The sequence below is a fragment of the Grus americana genome, chromosome 4 (assembly GCF_028858705.1).
Source record: "Grus americana isolate bGruAme1 chromosome 4, bGruAme1.mat, whole genome shotgun sequence".
NCBI lineage: Eukaryota > Metazoa > Chordata > Aves > Gruiformes > Gruidae > Grus > Grus americana.
This window is the reverse complement of record NC_072855.1, coordinates 63,261,857-63,277,108: the sequence shown is the minus strand read 5'-3', so window position 1 is coordinate 63,277,108 and position 15,252 is coordinate 63,261,857. Positions and strand designations below refer to the sequence as shown.

At 47.8% G+C, this 15,252-nt stretch overlaps 1 protein-coding gene across 6 annotated transcripts in view; it reads left to right on the top strand.

The window, feature by feature from the left end:
• Nucleotides 1-64: 64 nt before the first annotated feature.
• TMEM150C (transmembrane protein 150C) overlaps nucleotides 65-15,252 on the top strand; it is a 25,049-nt gene continuing 9,861 nt past the window's right edge. For 2 of the 6 annotated variants that reach the window (XR_008576816.1, XM_054823673.1), the window contains exons 1-6: nucleotides 65-173; nucleotides 4,205-4,339; nucleotides 9,784-9,868; nucleotides 10,934-10,987; nucleotides 11,106-11,138; nucleotides 11,241-11,308. Coding sequence is in view for 5 of the 6 variants with exons in the window: in XM_054823673.1 (XP_054679648.1) it covers nucleotides 4,333-4,339; nucleotides 9,784-9,868; nucleotides 10,934-10,987; nucleotides 11,106-11,138; nucleotides 11,241-11,308 (247 nt within the window). In the remaining variant the exon portion in view is untranslated. Of the gene's footprint in view, nucleotides 174-332; nucleotides 558-1,278; nucleotides 1,376-4,204; nucleotides 4,340-9,783; nucleotides 9,869-10,933; nucleotides 10,988-11,105; nucleotides 11,139-11,240; nucleotides 11,309-15,252 lie in introns of those variants that run through there. The other 4 variants (XM_054823676.1, XM_054823674.1, XM_054823675.1 and 1 more) reach the window with 4 other exon arrangements.

Sequence of the window (15,252 nt, the reverse complement as noted above, 5' to 3'; positions counted from 1 at the left end):
CCAGGCCACCAGCTACCGTCCCGGGCAGCCGCGGCGGCGGCTGCAATCTCCGCCCGTCCGGGGCGGGGCGGGGCGGGGGCGATACCGGGCCACCTCCCCGGCCCCCTCGACCCAGCCCGTCCCCCGCTCGCCACCGCCGCCGGGGCCAGAGCCACCGCCGGAGCCACCCTCAGGTAGGAGCCGCCACCGCAGCGGCTGGGAACGACCGTTGGAAGCGCGAGGCCCTCCGCCCCCTCCTGTCGCGTTGTCGCCTCCCTGTCGCACCGCCCAGCGAATCGTCACTCCCCCTGCCCAGTCGCCCCCCTCCCCGGTCGTGGTCTGGGTGCTCCGGGCGGGAGATGGCGGTCGCGGAGCCCCGCGGGAGGGAGACCCCCGCCGTGGGGAGCAGGCGAGCCGCCTGCCGCGGCGTGCCGAGGGGCTGCGGGTGGCGAGCGCTCCCCTGCCCGAGGAGCTGGCAGCAGGAGCTGGCGCGGCGTGGGGCGCCGCAGGTGCTGCAGCGCTCGGGAGGAGCTGAAATCCCAGTGCTGTCTGTCCTGGAGCTTGCTGATTTACGGCAGGTAGCCACAGGGTAGATAAGACGACCAGAGCCGCTTGACCCAGGGCCTGAAGGACCCAGCTATGGAAGAGATGTCCTAGGTCATGATTTCGGCATCACTTTCGCGCATGAGCCCCTCTGTGGCATCCTTTCGGGGTTGAGGGATGTGATAGTGACAGAGCTCGGCAGGGCCATCTGCCAGCCTGCAGCCAGGACCTCTTCGCACAGGTGTCTGTGGAGAAACTCACCTGGGTTGAGGCTGTGGGGTGGAACAGGTCCTGCCTTCCCCAGATCCTATCGGGATGCCTGACATGCAGGCTGTGTCCCGTTAAATTCCCGGGAGGGGAAGAGGTTTTGAGAAAGACTATTCAGCAATGCTATGGTCCCTCAGGGAAGGAAGGGTAGGATCCTATCTCTGAGTGATAGAGACAAGCTGATGCTGGGTGCTAATGTCCCAGGGTGATGGTGGGGTCGCTTGGGATTTCAGTCTTAGCTTTTTCTTACAGCAGCATGCTTGTGCCAGACCTTTGATTCAGAGCCCTCGGGCTATAAAGGTTGGAGAAATTCTGAGCTAATCTTCCCTTCTGCTTTTTTTTTTAAAAAAAAAAACCAAAGCTTCTTGGGAAAGTGACTTTAAGGATTGTCTGATCAAGATTTGTGCAGTTCTTACACCATAGCAACATACACATTTATGATTAATTGTGAATAGTAACTCAATATGGAGGAGGGAGGTGTGTGAAAGGTATATCCCAACACACTGACTGCCTGTTGTGTCTTGCTCAAATGGATAAAACGACCTAAAAGAAGGGGACTTGATTCTTGCTGACTTTCTGCCTTTGGGTAAGAGGGTAAAGAATGGGGACTTGTATTTGCTTGACAAACATCTGGCTTCTATTTTCATTGTTGTACTGTTAAAAGTAAAATTATTTTCTTGTGCTGTTCTTTGTGCCCAGCTGTCAGCATTTTCTAGCCTGGATGGTGGAAGTCAGTGTAGTTGTTTCATTTCCCCTTTTAATATTTGTGCTGCAGTGTTTGCTTTTCAGATGCAGAGCAGGGATGTGTGCTTGTATGAACACCAACATTTTCAATTGTATTTTCCTGGAAGAAATGTCATGTCCACAGTTTCCTCTCCTCCCCCAGCCATTTCCGGGCAGCCTGAGATTGCGATGTTGCGGTTTGGCCCACCAGAAACACTTTAAGGTCCCAGTCCTGCGATCCAGGCTGAAACAATGAGCTCTGATTGCAGGATAAGTGGGAGCAAAGAAGCAGAGAAAGGTCTGTGGGAAACAAGAGAGATGATCCTAAGCAATATATTGGGAGGAATAAACTGTGAGGGGGGGATGGCTGGCAGGTGAGGAGGCTGCTGCTGTGGTAGAGGGCTTGGGCCAGGACTCCGAATGCATGTATCTCTGTGCCACCTCTTTCCCATGTGATCTCTTGGCAAGCAACTCACTGGCCCCATTATCTAAATAATTATATTTTTTGCTGTCTCAAGAAGACTTGCAAAGGTGCCTGGCTCCCCTGGCCTTGGGTCACCCCACAGGTTGCAGAAGTGGTCACCTGAGGTGCAGGAATGAAGAGGGGTGAAAGGGAAACAAAGCACATTGGGAACAGGTGGAGTAGATGGGAGGAGAGGAAAAGAAGACTAATGAAGCTTCAAAAGCCATGAAAGGGACTGCTAAAACAGCTATAGATTATCTTGCATGGGGTTTAATGCAAATTTTTAACACTGAGGTTGCCTCTGGATAGTTCTGCCTGCAATGGAAAGGTGCCTGCTAGAGCAGCAGGCTTTCTGTAAGAGTGCTGTTTGCTAAGTTGAGAAGTGTTTGCCTTTGGCAGGCATGCAGACCTGGCACTCTCTGGGGGGGTTGGTCCTGTGTGCAAGACAGGAGGGAAGTGGGCTCTCCACCTTGCCTGCTGCACAGAAAAGCAGAGACCTTCTCTTGAACACCCAGGAGCTGCTGAGCTGCGGAACAGGTGGCACGTGTGGTGGGAGGGGAGGCTGAGGTTCTCCCTGGTGCTGTTAGGACTGCCTCTCCCATGGGGAGTGGTGGGAAGGGAGGAGAAGCCTGGCGGACTTGGGCTGGTCTGCCGCAATGGTTGGAGGAGTGCCCAGTGTCATCCTCTTGATTTCCTGAGCTGGGGCAGATCCAGGTAGTTAGGGAGAGAACTTTTGCCCTCTCTCTTACTTCCTGCTCCACATGAGGAACTGCTGGGATTAGTAGCAGTGGCTGCCTGAGCCAGAAGAGTCAGTGGCCTGTTGGTTTTGGCACCACAGGATTGCAGGAGCTGACTTTGCCTAGCCAAGCTACTGGAAATGGCCAGAGCTTTGTCAGGGAGAGCCTCCCCAGTATGGTCTTGGCCCAGCTGAATGCTCTTAGAGGTGGTTTAAAGTGGTCTCTTGCACTAAAGGAAAGTTTGTTGTGTTGCCTCTGTGTTGTGTGTTTTTTGCTGCTCCCAACGCTTACATTTTTTTCCTGATAATGGGACAAACCTTTCAGGCAGGCTTCCTACCCCTTTCCGTTGTAACATGTGTCTTTGCTTTGCTTGCTCATGCACATTGGAAATGCTTGAAGGCATTCATGTTTTTGGAATTGAGGAGCAAATAAAACACCTCCACAGCCATCTATCAATCTATTAATACACCGTTCAAGATCACTGTACCTTATGGGAGGAGAAACACCCGTTCTCCTTGTTGCTAGTTCAGGCAGTGGTCATTAGATTGAGGTGGTTAAGGTGGATGATCACTGGACAGCCTGTCTGCACGGTGCCTCAGGCTTTCTGCGCTTTGCCACAACATCAGCCTGCATTTGTGTATTGCTTGGAGAGCAAGGAGATGATTTCAGAAACTCTTTCCTCACAGCATAGCTGAAGCAGGGAGAGCTTTGCTGTCTTTTATTTTATGAGGAGATAAATAGCCCTCGTCATTTTCCAGCAACTCTTTGCTTTGGGGTTTGGCTGGGACCTTGGAGTGAGTGCTGTTCTGCAAGCATCCCAGACCAAAGGGTTGGCTGATTGTGCAATGAGGAAATATGCCCTTGTGATGATGGTGTGAGACTGTGGGATTGGGTCTGTTTTGAGACTCTCTGCTAGAGACTTTCCTTGCAATTTCAGGAGAGGTCTGGCTAAAGTGGCCCCAGACTTGAGCATCTTTATTCTTGGAGGGGCAGCAAGGCGTCTGCTCTGGGACGTGGGCAGTCCAACACACTTGCTCTGCAAGGACTCTCTGGGAGCTGGTTACTGCCTGGCTTGCGCAGCTCCTGAGGTCACGAGGTGCCGGGAGGGCTGCATCTTATAGTGAGTGCTCCCAAGCAGAATAGGGTCCTTGGGGCAAACAAACACACAGCACCTGCACAATGCAGTGCTCCTCAGTTTGCTGTGAGTCTCGCTCTAAGCCCTGGCAGCTCCTGGCTGTTTTCCCCACCTGCTGACCCAGGTCTTTCTGTCTGAACTGTGTACCTTCTGCCTTACCCAGCTCCTGCCTTTGCCTCTGGCAGGCCGAGGTCCATGACTGCCCAAGCTCTGCTCATGGTATGAGTGGGACCTCATGGAAGCTGGTGCAGGCTGATGTAGGTACACAGGTCAGAGCACTACACAGTCAAAGCCTGCAAAATGCCCCTTTGATCCTAAGGTGGCAAATTATATTCATTTTTCTTTTATAACATTCAGGAGCCTGGTCTTGAAGCAGGAAGTGCCTGGTTTGTACGACGCCAAATGCAAGAAAGGCAGACTCAGCCCAGAAGAACTTAGAGTTGACATCTCTGGCTGTAACGCCGCAGCTCAACACTGTTTCTTAAATGGCCTGTAAGTACTCATGTGTGATTGAAAGTGAAGGTTTTGCAGCAGCAGGAAGCAGCATACCAAGGGCACTCTTTGAAGGAGAGTAGGGTGCAAAGGGGTGATGCTGGCCTCAGGACCCAGCAGTGATACAGGAGTATCTCTGGGTAGGACACACTGTTGGTCGCATGGTCTTCTTACCAAGGCACTCAGGAGTGGCTGAATATGTATATATTTACAGAATTGATGACAAATTAATTTTACACAACGCCAGGAGATAGCTTCCTGGGGAAACTTGGAGGGATGGTGTGAGCAAGCGGATGCTAATACAGCCTTTGCTGCTCCCGTTTTTTGGTGACTAGAAGGTTTCGTTCCTTTGGTATGCTTTGCCCACCTCCATTAGGTTTGTATTGGCGAGGGCATTTCATTTGCATGCTGTATGCATTTACAGTGTGTAAAATGAGGCAACAAATATGTATGGATGTTTCTGTGGGTGAAAGTATTGCCTCTCAACATCATTGCAGGATTACCGAAGCATCTCCTGCTTCTCCCAAGTGCAACCTAGAGATATCTTTACCTTTTATCTTTCCCCTTGTATAAATAAATTAAAATGGCATTTCTGCACACCTTTGAGATGGTAGATGAGTACCCTGCTGATGGAAGGGATCGCTTCTTTTCCTGTTACCCAATAATTTGTTACGTATTTACAAGTGTCTGGCATGCCTTGTCTCTCTCATTGTGCTCTCAGGCTGGGAACCTTGAGATAAACCTGAAAATGCTCTGCTTTGTTATATTGGCATTTGTGGCTTGTGGGTGGCAGGTTATGTAAAGTACTGTTTTGTGTCCGCTCAGTTACAGTGATTAGGTATCAAGTGACTAGTGGTTGTTTTTGCTTTTAAAAGCAACAGAGAGCTATAGTGGGATGGCCTGGTTTTTGGCTGGGATACAGTTAACTTTCACCAGAAGCTGGGAAGGGGACACAGCCAGGACAGGTGACCTAAACTAGCCAAAGGGGTGTTCCATACCATATGACATCATGCCTAGCATATAAGGAGAAGGAGCTGGCTGGGGAGGGGGGATATCTGCTCGGGGACAGGCTGGGCATTGAATTCTGGGCAGTGAGCAAATTGCACTGTGAATCACCCTCTTTGTATATTTTTTTTATTAGTATTGTGGTTGTTATTTTCGTCTTCCTTCGCTGTCCCAGTAAACTCCCCTTATCCCAACCCACGAGTTTTACCTTTGTCTTCCCATTCTCTTTCCCTTTGCATGGGTCGGGGGGTGGGGGGGAGGAGGGTGCAGCCCCATCGTCCTTAGTTGCTGGCTGTGGCTAAACTGCGACATGAGCTCCCCCAAAAGACAAACTGTGTTTGCTCCCCTTTGATTGTTGCTGACTGGCAGCAATTCTTTATGACTTGCTGTATGTTTTGAACAACATCCTCCTTCCCTCAGTGCTTCTGGCTCTGTACCTATTCTCTGAAATGACTCAGTGGCCTAGAACTGTGAAATGCAGGAGCATTGTTCTGGCTTATTATGCAGCTTGTGTATGGGCCCTTGAAATGCATCTGCATGCTCTAGTCTTAAAAAAGACATACAGCTCTTAACATGGTAATTTTGTCCTTCCTTACATTCATGTTCTCTGGAGAAAGCAACTTCAGGAGGAGCATGTAACTTATCTTGGCAGATGAAATTAAGATGCCCACATTAAATGAACCTTGAGCAAGCAGCTGTATATGTTTGGTGAGCTTCCTTCTGTAATTGAAGTGTGCATAGTAGAGGAATGGGAGCTTAATTGGTTGAGAAGATGTAGTGGGCCAATGGTAATAAAAGCAGAGCAAAGAGCTGACAGTCTGACCAGATTTAGACATAAAAATGGGAATGGAGATAAGAGAGTAAGCCTGCATTGAGAGAAATTCTCAAGACACACCCTGTAGCAGTGCTAATGTGAAACCCTTTGCAGTTCTGCACCCTGACCCGTCATAGCTGGCAGCAGGAATGCACCTCGATGGGGTTTTTGCAATGCTGGTGTGAGACTGTGAGTCAAGAGGGAATGGAAAACCACAGCATGTGCTTTTGGGAAGGCGGGCTGACTCTGGTTGGGGTCAGCTGCAAAGCTGAAAACATGTTTTTATCAGCCTTGTGAATCCATTGCACCATGAGGGCTTTCTGTCCCTGAAGACCTTCCTGTGAAAGACTTAAAGATGGAAGACAAATGGCTGCGTGCAGTTACCAACTGCATCCTGGATTCAGTGTGTTTATTTGGGAAAACATGGGCTGGTGGAGATGGCTGTTGTCACCAGCTGGAGTTGACTGCTCAGATTTGGCATCACTGCTCACGGCACCAATGCAGAACAGAGCTGAGGAGAGGAAGGTTGGTTTTATGTCATCCCTGTGGAGCAATTAGCTGTCAAATAAATTGTTTCTACATTTCCCATGGAGAATTTCAGTTATTTTTCCTATCTCAGCATTTTATTTTGGCTAAACTGCTGTGGTGCTGCAGGGGAGGCTGACATGTGGGTTCCTCGTTCTCTTGTTCCTGGCTGCTGTTAGAGTTGCTGGTCTTAGCGTCTCCTGGCTTGAAGACATGAATATCGGGGCCATCCCTGAAGAGGACAGGTTAACCCAAAGGCAACTGCTGAGAATGATAACTGCTGAACATCAGTGCAAAGCTAGGCAGGTTTGGCATATACCTGGGATTTCTCCTTTGTAAGGAAGTGAGGTTACATGTAATTTTGTTCCTGGCACTGGAATAACACAGCAGGGAGTAAATAAATTTGCAGGAGCTGAGTCCTGGTTTTAAACAATCCTCTGCCCACATGGGGATGCTGAAACATCTTCAGGCATGTGTGGGGTGTGCCAATGGACAGCATTGAAAGGTGTTGCCATTTGGGGACATAGGGGAAAGGTCCTGCTTTTGGTATTTCATCCATCAGACAGAGGTGGCTCACTCCTCCTGTGCGGACTGGCAGGGGCAAGCAATGCCTGCTCTCCTTCCAAGGGTGTGCCTTGCCCCCCTGCTCCCCTTCCAAGGGTGTGCCAGAGAGTACTTGCTCGTGCTGTCCTGCACCTATGCTCAGCATGGAGCCTCTCAGAGAACGGTGCATAGTGGCAACATCTTTTCCCAGTCAATTCTTGCTGCCTTCCATGCCAGGCAAGCTTGCACAGAGCTTTGGCACCCTGTGATGCCAGGTGGCCAGCCAGATGTGGCGTGCTTATTTTCCAAAAGGTTCAGCCCTGGCTGCACTGAGCTCTGGTGAAGACCTGGCCCCATGCAGATGATTGTTGTACTCCCTGGAAGTACTGTCTTTCCTCCTTGGTGCAAACCCAACCGTCTGTGATGAGAGGTGTGCGGGGGCGGGGGGGGTATGTTCTGTAGGTATTTCTTTTCAACTGGCTGAAATGAACATGTTTTTCTGAGCTATGGACCTGGCTTTCCATTGGGATGTTGTGCCCTGCGCTAGTTGTTCATTTGATATGCAATGATTTCTGATGTCATTTTCTGTTAGCGGTTGATAGAAGGGGACAGTGAATGTTAAACACAGGGCTGTTTTCCAAGGGAGTGAATCTGTAGCCATGTTGCACTGACTTTGAGGAGGCTGGGCACCAGTCTTGCCCCTGCTCCATTGCAGAGCTCAGCACAGAGTAATGGTTATCTGGACAGCATTTTCACATTTTCCCACTTCATCCCGGTGTGGAGTCCCCATCCCTGTGTGTTGTCTTGCTGCTCTGCTTAGGGGAAAAGCCCTGTGCCACCTCTCTCTCTGCATGACAGACAATGCTGAAATAGCTTGAGAAAGCTAGATCGCCTTTCTGTCGTTTAAGGTTTGCAGTTAAGCCTCACTCGAGGCTATCTGTACAGACAGCACCAAATCATGACCTCATGGTTTTATGCAAGTATGGTGTGGCTTGGGGTACTGCAAGGGTGTTGTTTTGTACCCCTGCCAGGTGATGTGCAGGGAAGACAGTATAGCCTACCTGTAGGGGCAAGCATAAGGCTGCCATGCCTTCTGCAGGGTCTGGGGAGTCTCATCTCAACTTCTTCAGCCTCCACTGCCATGGAGCATGGCAGGAGTTGGTGGCTGGGGCCCCGAGCAGTGTCTGGCCAGCATTGCCTTTGCAGCCCAGGGCTGTCTTGTGGTAGTGGTGAGCTGGGGGCTGGCTGTGGCACAGTGAAGGTGCTTACTTTTTTCTGTGGGTCCTCACAGGGGAAAGAGAGCAGGGCAGCAGGCCAGAGAGACCATGGCTTCTGTGCTGCAGATGTAGGAAGGCCAGGGAAGCTGAGAGGAGGAGGATGACAACGTGGATGCTTTCTTCTTTGGAGCAAAGGGAAGACTCATTGCTTTAAGGACCTGGATAAGGTAACTGAGCTGCAAGTACAAGCAGACTCTAGTGAAAGGCCATCGTGTCTGAGCTGCACTGGCACCCTAGGGTGCCTCGCTGTCCTGTGAGGAGCTCGGTGACCCCAGGCAATGCCTGCCTTGCAGCAGGCTATAGGAGGGAGGAGGAGGCAGGGGTGCGCTGCTGCCCTGGTAAAAGTAAAGCAGGTGCTGGAGCCATGAGCCTTGCGTTGTTTGCTCTCTGTTTGTGTCTCTTGGCTGTGCCAGTGCCTGGAGAAGCATTTATGGAGGAGGACAGAGCATGAGGAAATATTTGATCTGTTGTCAAAGGACTCACAGGGAGGCATAGGATTCTCTGTGTCCACAACACAGCAACATAGCAGCATTTCTGAATTGCACGTTACAGGAACAGCCCTGGCATCTCAGATGTTCATCTGGCATGATCTTGCCTGAAGGACAAATGCTTCCCCAGGAGGTGGTGTATGCAGCATCCTTATGCCCTGTGCAGGATTTCGCAGAGCTGATCCTGTTTGTAACGCCTTGTCCTGACAGTACTCTGGATGCTGGCACTCGAGCTTGGTTCTGCTCTGGGTGCAGCCAAATGCTATTTTTAGCTGATTGCTCAGGGCAGGATGGGAGCTGGTCGTGTGCTTTGTGGAGATGAGGAGACAGCATGTGCATCCTTCTCCCTTCATGCTGCAGGCTTTGCTGAGGCAGCATGTGTGGAACTGGTAAAGATCTTGGGAAGAAGGCTGCCTTGCCTTGTGCCTATGGGAAGCAGGAGGGAATTAGGGCTGTGGGTGTCACCTGTGCAAAATTCTTAAGAAAAATACTTTGAAAACCACTCAAATTCTGTAGGTGTGTCTGAAAAGTCTGCCCCTCCACAACTCCAGACTCTTTGTGCCTTGTTTTTTATGCACAGTGTGGATGATGCTGCCTGTGTGCAGCAGCTGAACCCCTTATGCCAGTAATGACTGTATGAGAGGTTTGCAGCGCCTGCTGCCTGGCTATTGATCTTGGGATCCTTTGGCACCTGCTGTGTGGATGTTCTTCCTGCTTTCAAAAGAGAGGGGGTTGCGTGGGTGGGTACCTCTGCCCTTTTTCTTTTGTTTTTACTTTGTTCTTTGTTTCTAGCAGGTATGGATGGGAAGAAATGCAGCGTGTGGATGTTTTTACCTCTTGTGTTTACCCTGTTTACATCAGCTGGATTATGGATAGTGTAAGTTATCCCCTGCTGGTTATTTGGGAGAGCAAGTTAAGCTGGGGTAGTCAGGAGTACCACTGTGGTATGGGCTATGTGTCAGTATGGATGGTCTTTTGGGGGTGCTCTCTCCTTGAGTTACTGTGGGGCTGGGAAGGCATGTGACAGGCGGGGGCCCGTCCATGCCAGTTCATGGCTTGGAGGATCACACTTTTATCCCCGAGTTTCTGTGCTCCCCAGGCCAAGTTTCTGACCTTGCCTTCTTCCTGGCACATGTTACTGGGAGGTGCCTGAAAAGAGACAGACAAAAATGCAAAAATTCACTTTCATCATGTTTTCTTTGAATGACTTAGCAGACCTCTTAGAGAAACACTTAGGCCCCACTTTGGGCTGCGAACTCAAAATCCACAGCATACGGCACCACACTGACAACCTGCCAGCGGCATAATGCTGACAGCTCGCTTTCTCACTAACACTTCTTACCAAAACGCACGTAAGACATGCACTTTCCTGAGCTGGTCTCTCTCTAAGCATGCAGGCAGATGACTGCAGCATGAATTTGGGAGCAATAAATGTTCAATCAGCAGCTATGCTCAGCCTGAGAAGCAGTTATATTGTAGAATATGGCTTTGGCCATGGCCTGTGGATGTTGTTTTTTAGCAGCAGGGGCAGCTTAAGCCATTTGTCTGACCCCTATTGCTTGTTGTTGTTCTTGTCCGATCCTCTCTGCCTGTATTAAAACAGCTTTTGTGGAAGGGGAACCATGGTAAACCAGATGAATCAAATGATTCAGATTAAAAATTAAAACATTCCCCTGGTTGGTAATTTTTAAGGTAGCTTAGTTCAGTGACCGTCTTTGTCTACCTGACCATGCAAAACAGATGCAACACAAAGGAAGGCACATAGTTAGGCCGGGAAGTGAGCAAAACTGCCTGCTTGAGCAGAGAGAAACACAGGCTGCGTCCAGGAGATCCTGCCAGTGGGCTTTGAGACAATGTGTTGTTTGAGTGATATTTGGAATTGAAGCCAGGATGAGGTTTTACATTGTTTTCATCTTTTTTTTTTCTTTTTTCTTTTTGACAGGTACTTTATAGCAGTGGAAGATAACAAAATTCTCCCACTAAATGTACCAGATAGGTAAGAGGTGGTCGTGGGCTTTACGTTCAATCACTTGTTTCTTTAAAATAATAAAACAATGAAAGCTAAATGGGAAAGAAAATCTGAATCTTTGTTCCTGTGCATTTATGTCTCTTAGGAAACCTGGTTCCAAAAGACCACCTTATATAAGGTAAGTGAATTATTTTCTTCCAATTGCTTTTCTGATTAATGGTTGTTATTTATGTGTCTTTGCCATCCTAGAGTTACAATGATACACTTTATATTTTCCAAGTATTGCAGGTGATGCACCTCCTGCAAGCTGCGTGTTTAGCCAAGTCATGAACATGGCAGCATTTCTAGGTAGGAACCACAAGGGCAATGTTTCTTTCTCTCTCATAATTTGTTTTAAGAAGTCACTGAAACATAAGTAATATCCCATACATATTGTTCTTGAATCTGATGATGTGAAATAATTTAAACTGTGATTACTGCTGATTAAGACAGTATTATTTTGTCTTCATTTGTAGAAAGACAGAATGAAGCTGGATGCATTTGAACTTTATTGGTTTCTGATTTTTTTCTAATGTTTTTGCATTGTCTCATCTTAGCCTTGAATCTGTGTGACTTTTTCATTGTATGGTAGGTTTTTGTTATATGCTGTGAATGTGAGATAATTGCACAGGAATATTGGCAAATGCAGCAACTGATTATGTAACATGATATCTTCTGTGCTGAAGTCCCCCCTACTCTACCCCTTCCTAAATTCCTTTACTAAATCTGTGGAAGTTTACTGGAATTTTCCAGCAGTGGAAGAGGGAAACACCACAAAGAGAAGAAATATCTGAAAAGTACTTGAAAAAAGGTGTCTGTGTTTGGTTCTTAAAACTGTTTGTTGCCTTCACCAGTACATATTTTGAACAAATTATCCCAGACTTAAATGGCAAATAATTAATTATTTCAACCTTGATTTGCTGTTCTTTAGTAGTTCTTGCATTTATCTTTTCCTATATGGGGTGATTTATTGTGCTTTCAGTTTTGCTCTGAGCTATTCTCTTGAAGTGTGGGTTCCACCTCTGCTGCCTGTGAAAGGCACAATGTTTCTTTTCAGAAACCTGGGAAATTCAGTTGAGTAGAGCTTTGAAATTAATCCAGACCTGTACATGCACGAGTAAGATAATTTAACAATCTTAATCTTACATAATGAAAATGAGGCTTGGGATGTAAAACCTGGTAAAATATGTTTAATCATAAACCTTGACATGAATTTCCTTATTTTCAAGTATCACTTCAGGGTGGAGTTAAGGCAGTTTATGCATCCTCACACTTTGTTTCTGTGTATGGCTTTGTTTCAAGTTTAGATCTTGATGTACATATTGAGCCAGGATCTCGATTAGTAGAACTAATTCTGGCTCCAGTTTGTGTTAGGGCGGGGTCTTGCACACATTTTATTTATATACCTGACTCCCAGTGCAATCTGATTATGATGATATGCTTTAAACATCTGACCCCCAAAACACCCAAAACATGTTCATAGCATGCTACTTCCTATGTTAATGTGGCTGTTTGACAGTAGTGAATACAGGCCTGCCTTTTCAGCTCCTTCCCGGTAAGGCCCCATTTCTACAGAACACCCTGTTTAAGCAGTCTTTGTGGACCTGCACCAGGTCCCAGCGAGTCCAAGAGCTTTATGAAAAGGCATGAATTGGCTTGATGCTCACTCACTATGTGATCTGAATGGATGTGAGGGTAGCAGTCATGTCAGTTGGAGGGGAGCAGCTGGTGTGAAGAAGGACAGGTAAACAAAAGGCATGCAGCTTTTTGAAGCTAAGCTATATTGTACACTTTTGTTGCTGCTTCTTCCCATTGCAAGAATATAACCAGGGAATCTCCAGACTGCAAATGTGTCGTGGAACACATTGGACTGCTACCTGTTGAAGACTGTCACCTGACTAATAGAGATTAAGATAAAGCAGAGTCATTCAATGTTTTTTTTTTTTTTTTGCCTCAGTCTTTAGTAATACTGATAGACCTCGGGCCGCCCGGTCCACTGAGTTGGAGGACCACAAGTGTGGGAACGGTGACTTTCCATTTATGGACAATGTAAGGGACCAGCTGTATCAGCTGAATGTTCACAAGTCCATGGGGTCTCACAGGATTCATCCCAGAATACTGAAGGAGCTAGCAGATGTTATGGCAGGACCTACTCAATCACCTACCAAAGGTCTTGGGAGTCTGGGGAGGTCCCTGCTGACTGGAAGATAGCCAATGTTATTCCAATTTACAAGAAGGGCATGAGGGAAGACCCAGGGAGCTACAGACCTGTTAGTCTAACCTTAATTCCTGGAAAAATTATGGAGAAGAATATATTGGGTACAAAAAGGCATTTAAAGAATAATGCAGTCATCAGGCACAGTCAACATAGGTTCACAAAGGGAAAGTCCTGTTTAATTAATTTTATATCCTTCTATGATAAGGTCACCTGCCTAGTGGATGAAGGGAAGGCAGTGAATGTAGGTTTTCTGGATTTTAGAAAAGCTTTTGATACTGTCCCTCACAGCTTCCTTCTGGACAAGTTGTCCAACTGTGAGATGAGCAGGGTCATGGTGCGCTGGGTGAAAAACTGGCTGAAGGGCAGGACTCAAAGGATTGTAGTGAATGGGGCTACATCTGGCTAGTGACCAGTCACCAGTGGTGTTCCTTAGGCCTTAGTCCTAGGGCTGGTTCTGTTCAATATTTTTGTCATGTTATCTGGATGCAGGAGTTGAATGTACCATTAGCAAGTTTGCTGATGATACCAAACTGGGAGGTGCTGTTGACTCTTTTCAGGAACTAGATGCCTTGCAGAGGGATCTAGAATGATTAGGGCATTGGGCAATCATTAATGACATGAAATTTAACAAGTCCAAGTGCCGTATTCTGCACCTGGGATCGACTAACAGCAGGCACAAGTATAAACTGGGAGAGGAGTGGCTGGAGAGCAGCCCTGCAGGAAGGGATCTGGGGGTGCTGGTTGACAGCAGCTCAGTATGAGTTATCAGCGTGCCCTGGCAGCCAAGAGGGCAAACCGCATCCTGAGGTGCATCAAACACACACTATAATCAGTCGGTCAAAAGAGGGGATTATTTTGCTGTATTCAGCATTGGTGTGGTGTCACTTTGAGTAGTGCGCAGTGCTGGGCCCCACAATTTAAGAAGGCTCTTAAGGTCCTTGAATGTGTCCAGAGGAGGGCAACAAAGCTGGTAAAAGAACTGGAAGGAATGTCCTATGAGAAGCAGCTAAAGACTTTGGGGTTATCTAGTTTGGAGACGAGGCTGAGGGGTGACCTCATTGCTCTCTGCAGCTTCCTGAGGAGGGGAAGTGGAGAGGAGGTGCTGATCTCTTCTCCCTTGTATCCAGTGATAGGACACGTGGGAATGGTTCAAAGCTGTGCCAGAGGAGGTTTGGACTGGACGTTAGGAAGCATTTCTTTACCGAGAGGGTGGTCAAACACTGGAACAGGCTTCCTAGAGAGCCCCATCCCTGTCAGTGTTTAAGAGACATTTGGACAATGTAATATGCTTTAACTTTTGGTCAGCCCTGAAGTGGTCAGGCAGTTGGGGGCTAGGTGATTGCTGTAGGTCCCTTTCAACTGAAATATGCTATCCTATGCTATCCTATGCTATCCTATGCTATCCTATGCTATCCTATGCTATCCTATGCTATCCTATGCTATCCTATGCTATCCTATGCTATCCTATGCTATCCTATGCTATCCTATGCTATCCTATGCTATCCTATGCTATCCTATGCTATCCTATGCTATCCTATGCTATCCTATGCTATCCGCTTTGTGGATAAAGCCAAGCTTTCCTCTGCTGTATTGGGTACTTCTTAGACTTGCTTTTAGCTTGTACCTCTGGCCATCTTAGTTGCGTCAAAGCCCTTGCTATAGGAGAGGAAAACTACAGAAACCTGCTAGAAACATATGGATTACTAAATATCGACAATGCCATTGTTTTGCATGTAATGCTGGAAGGTGACCTTTTAGTTCCCTTTTGTCAAGAGAGGAGATTTAGATTAGATATTAGGAAAAAAATTCTCCTTTATGAGGGTGGTGAGGCACTGGAACAGGTTGCTGTGGATGCCCCCTCCCTGGAAGTCTTCAAGGCCAGGCTGGATGGGGCTTTGGGTAGCCTGGTCTAGTGGAGGGTGTCCCTGCCCATGGCAGGGGGGTTGGAACTAAATGATCTTTAAGGTCCCTTCCAACCTAAACCATTCTACGATTCTATGATTCCCATCAGTGTTTTAGGAAAAGATCACAGAAT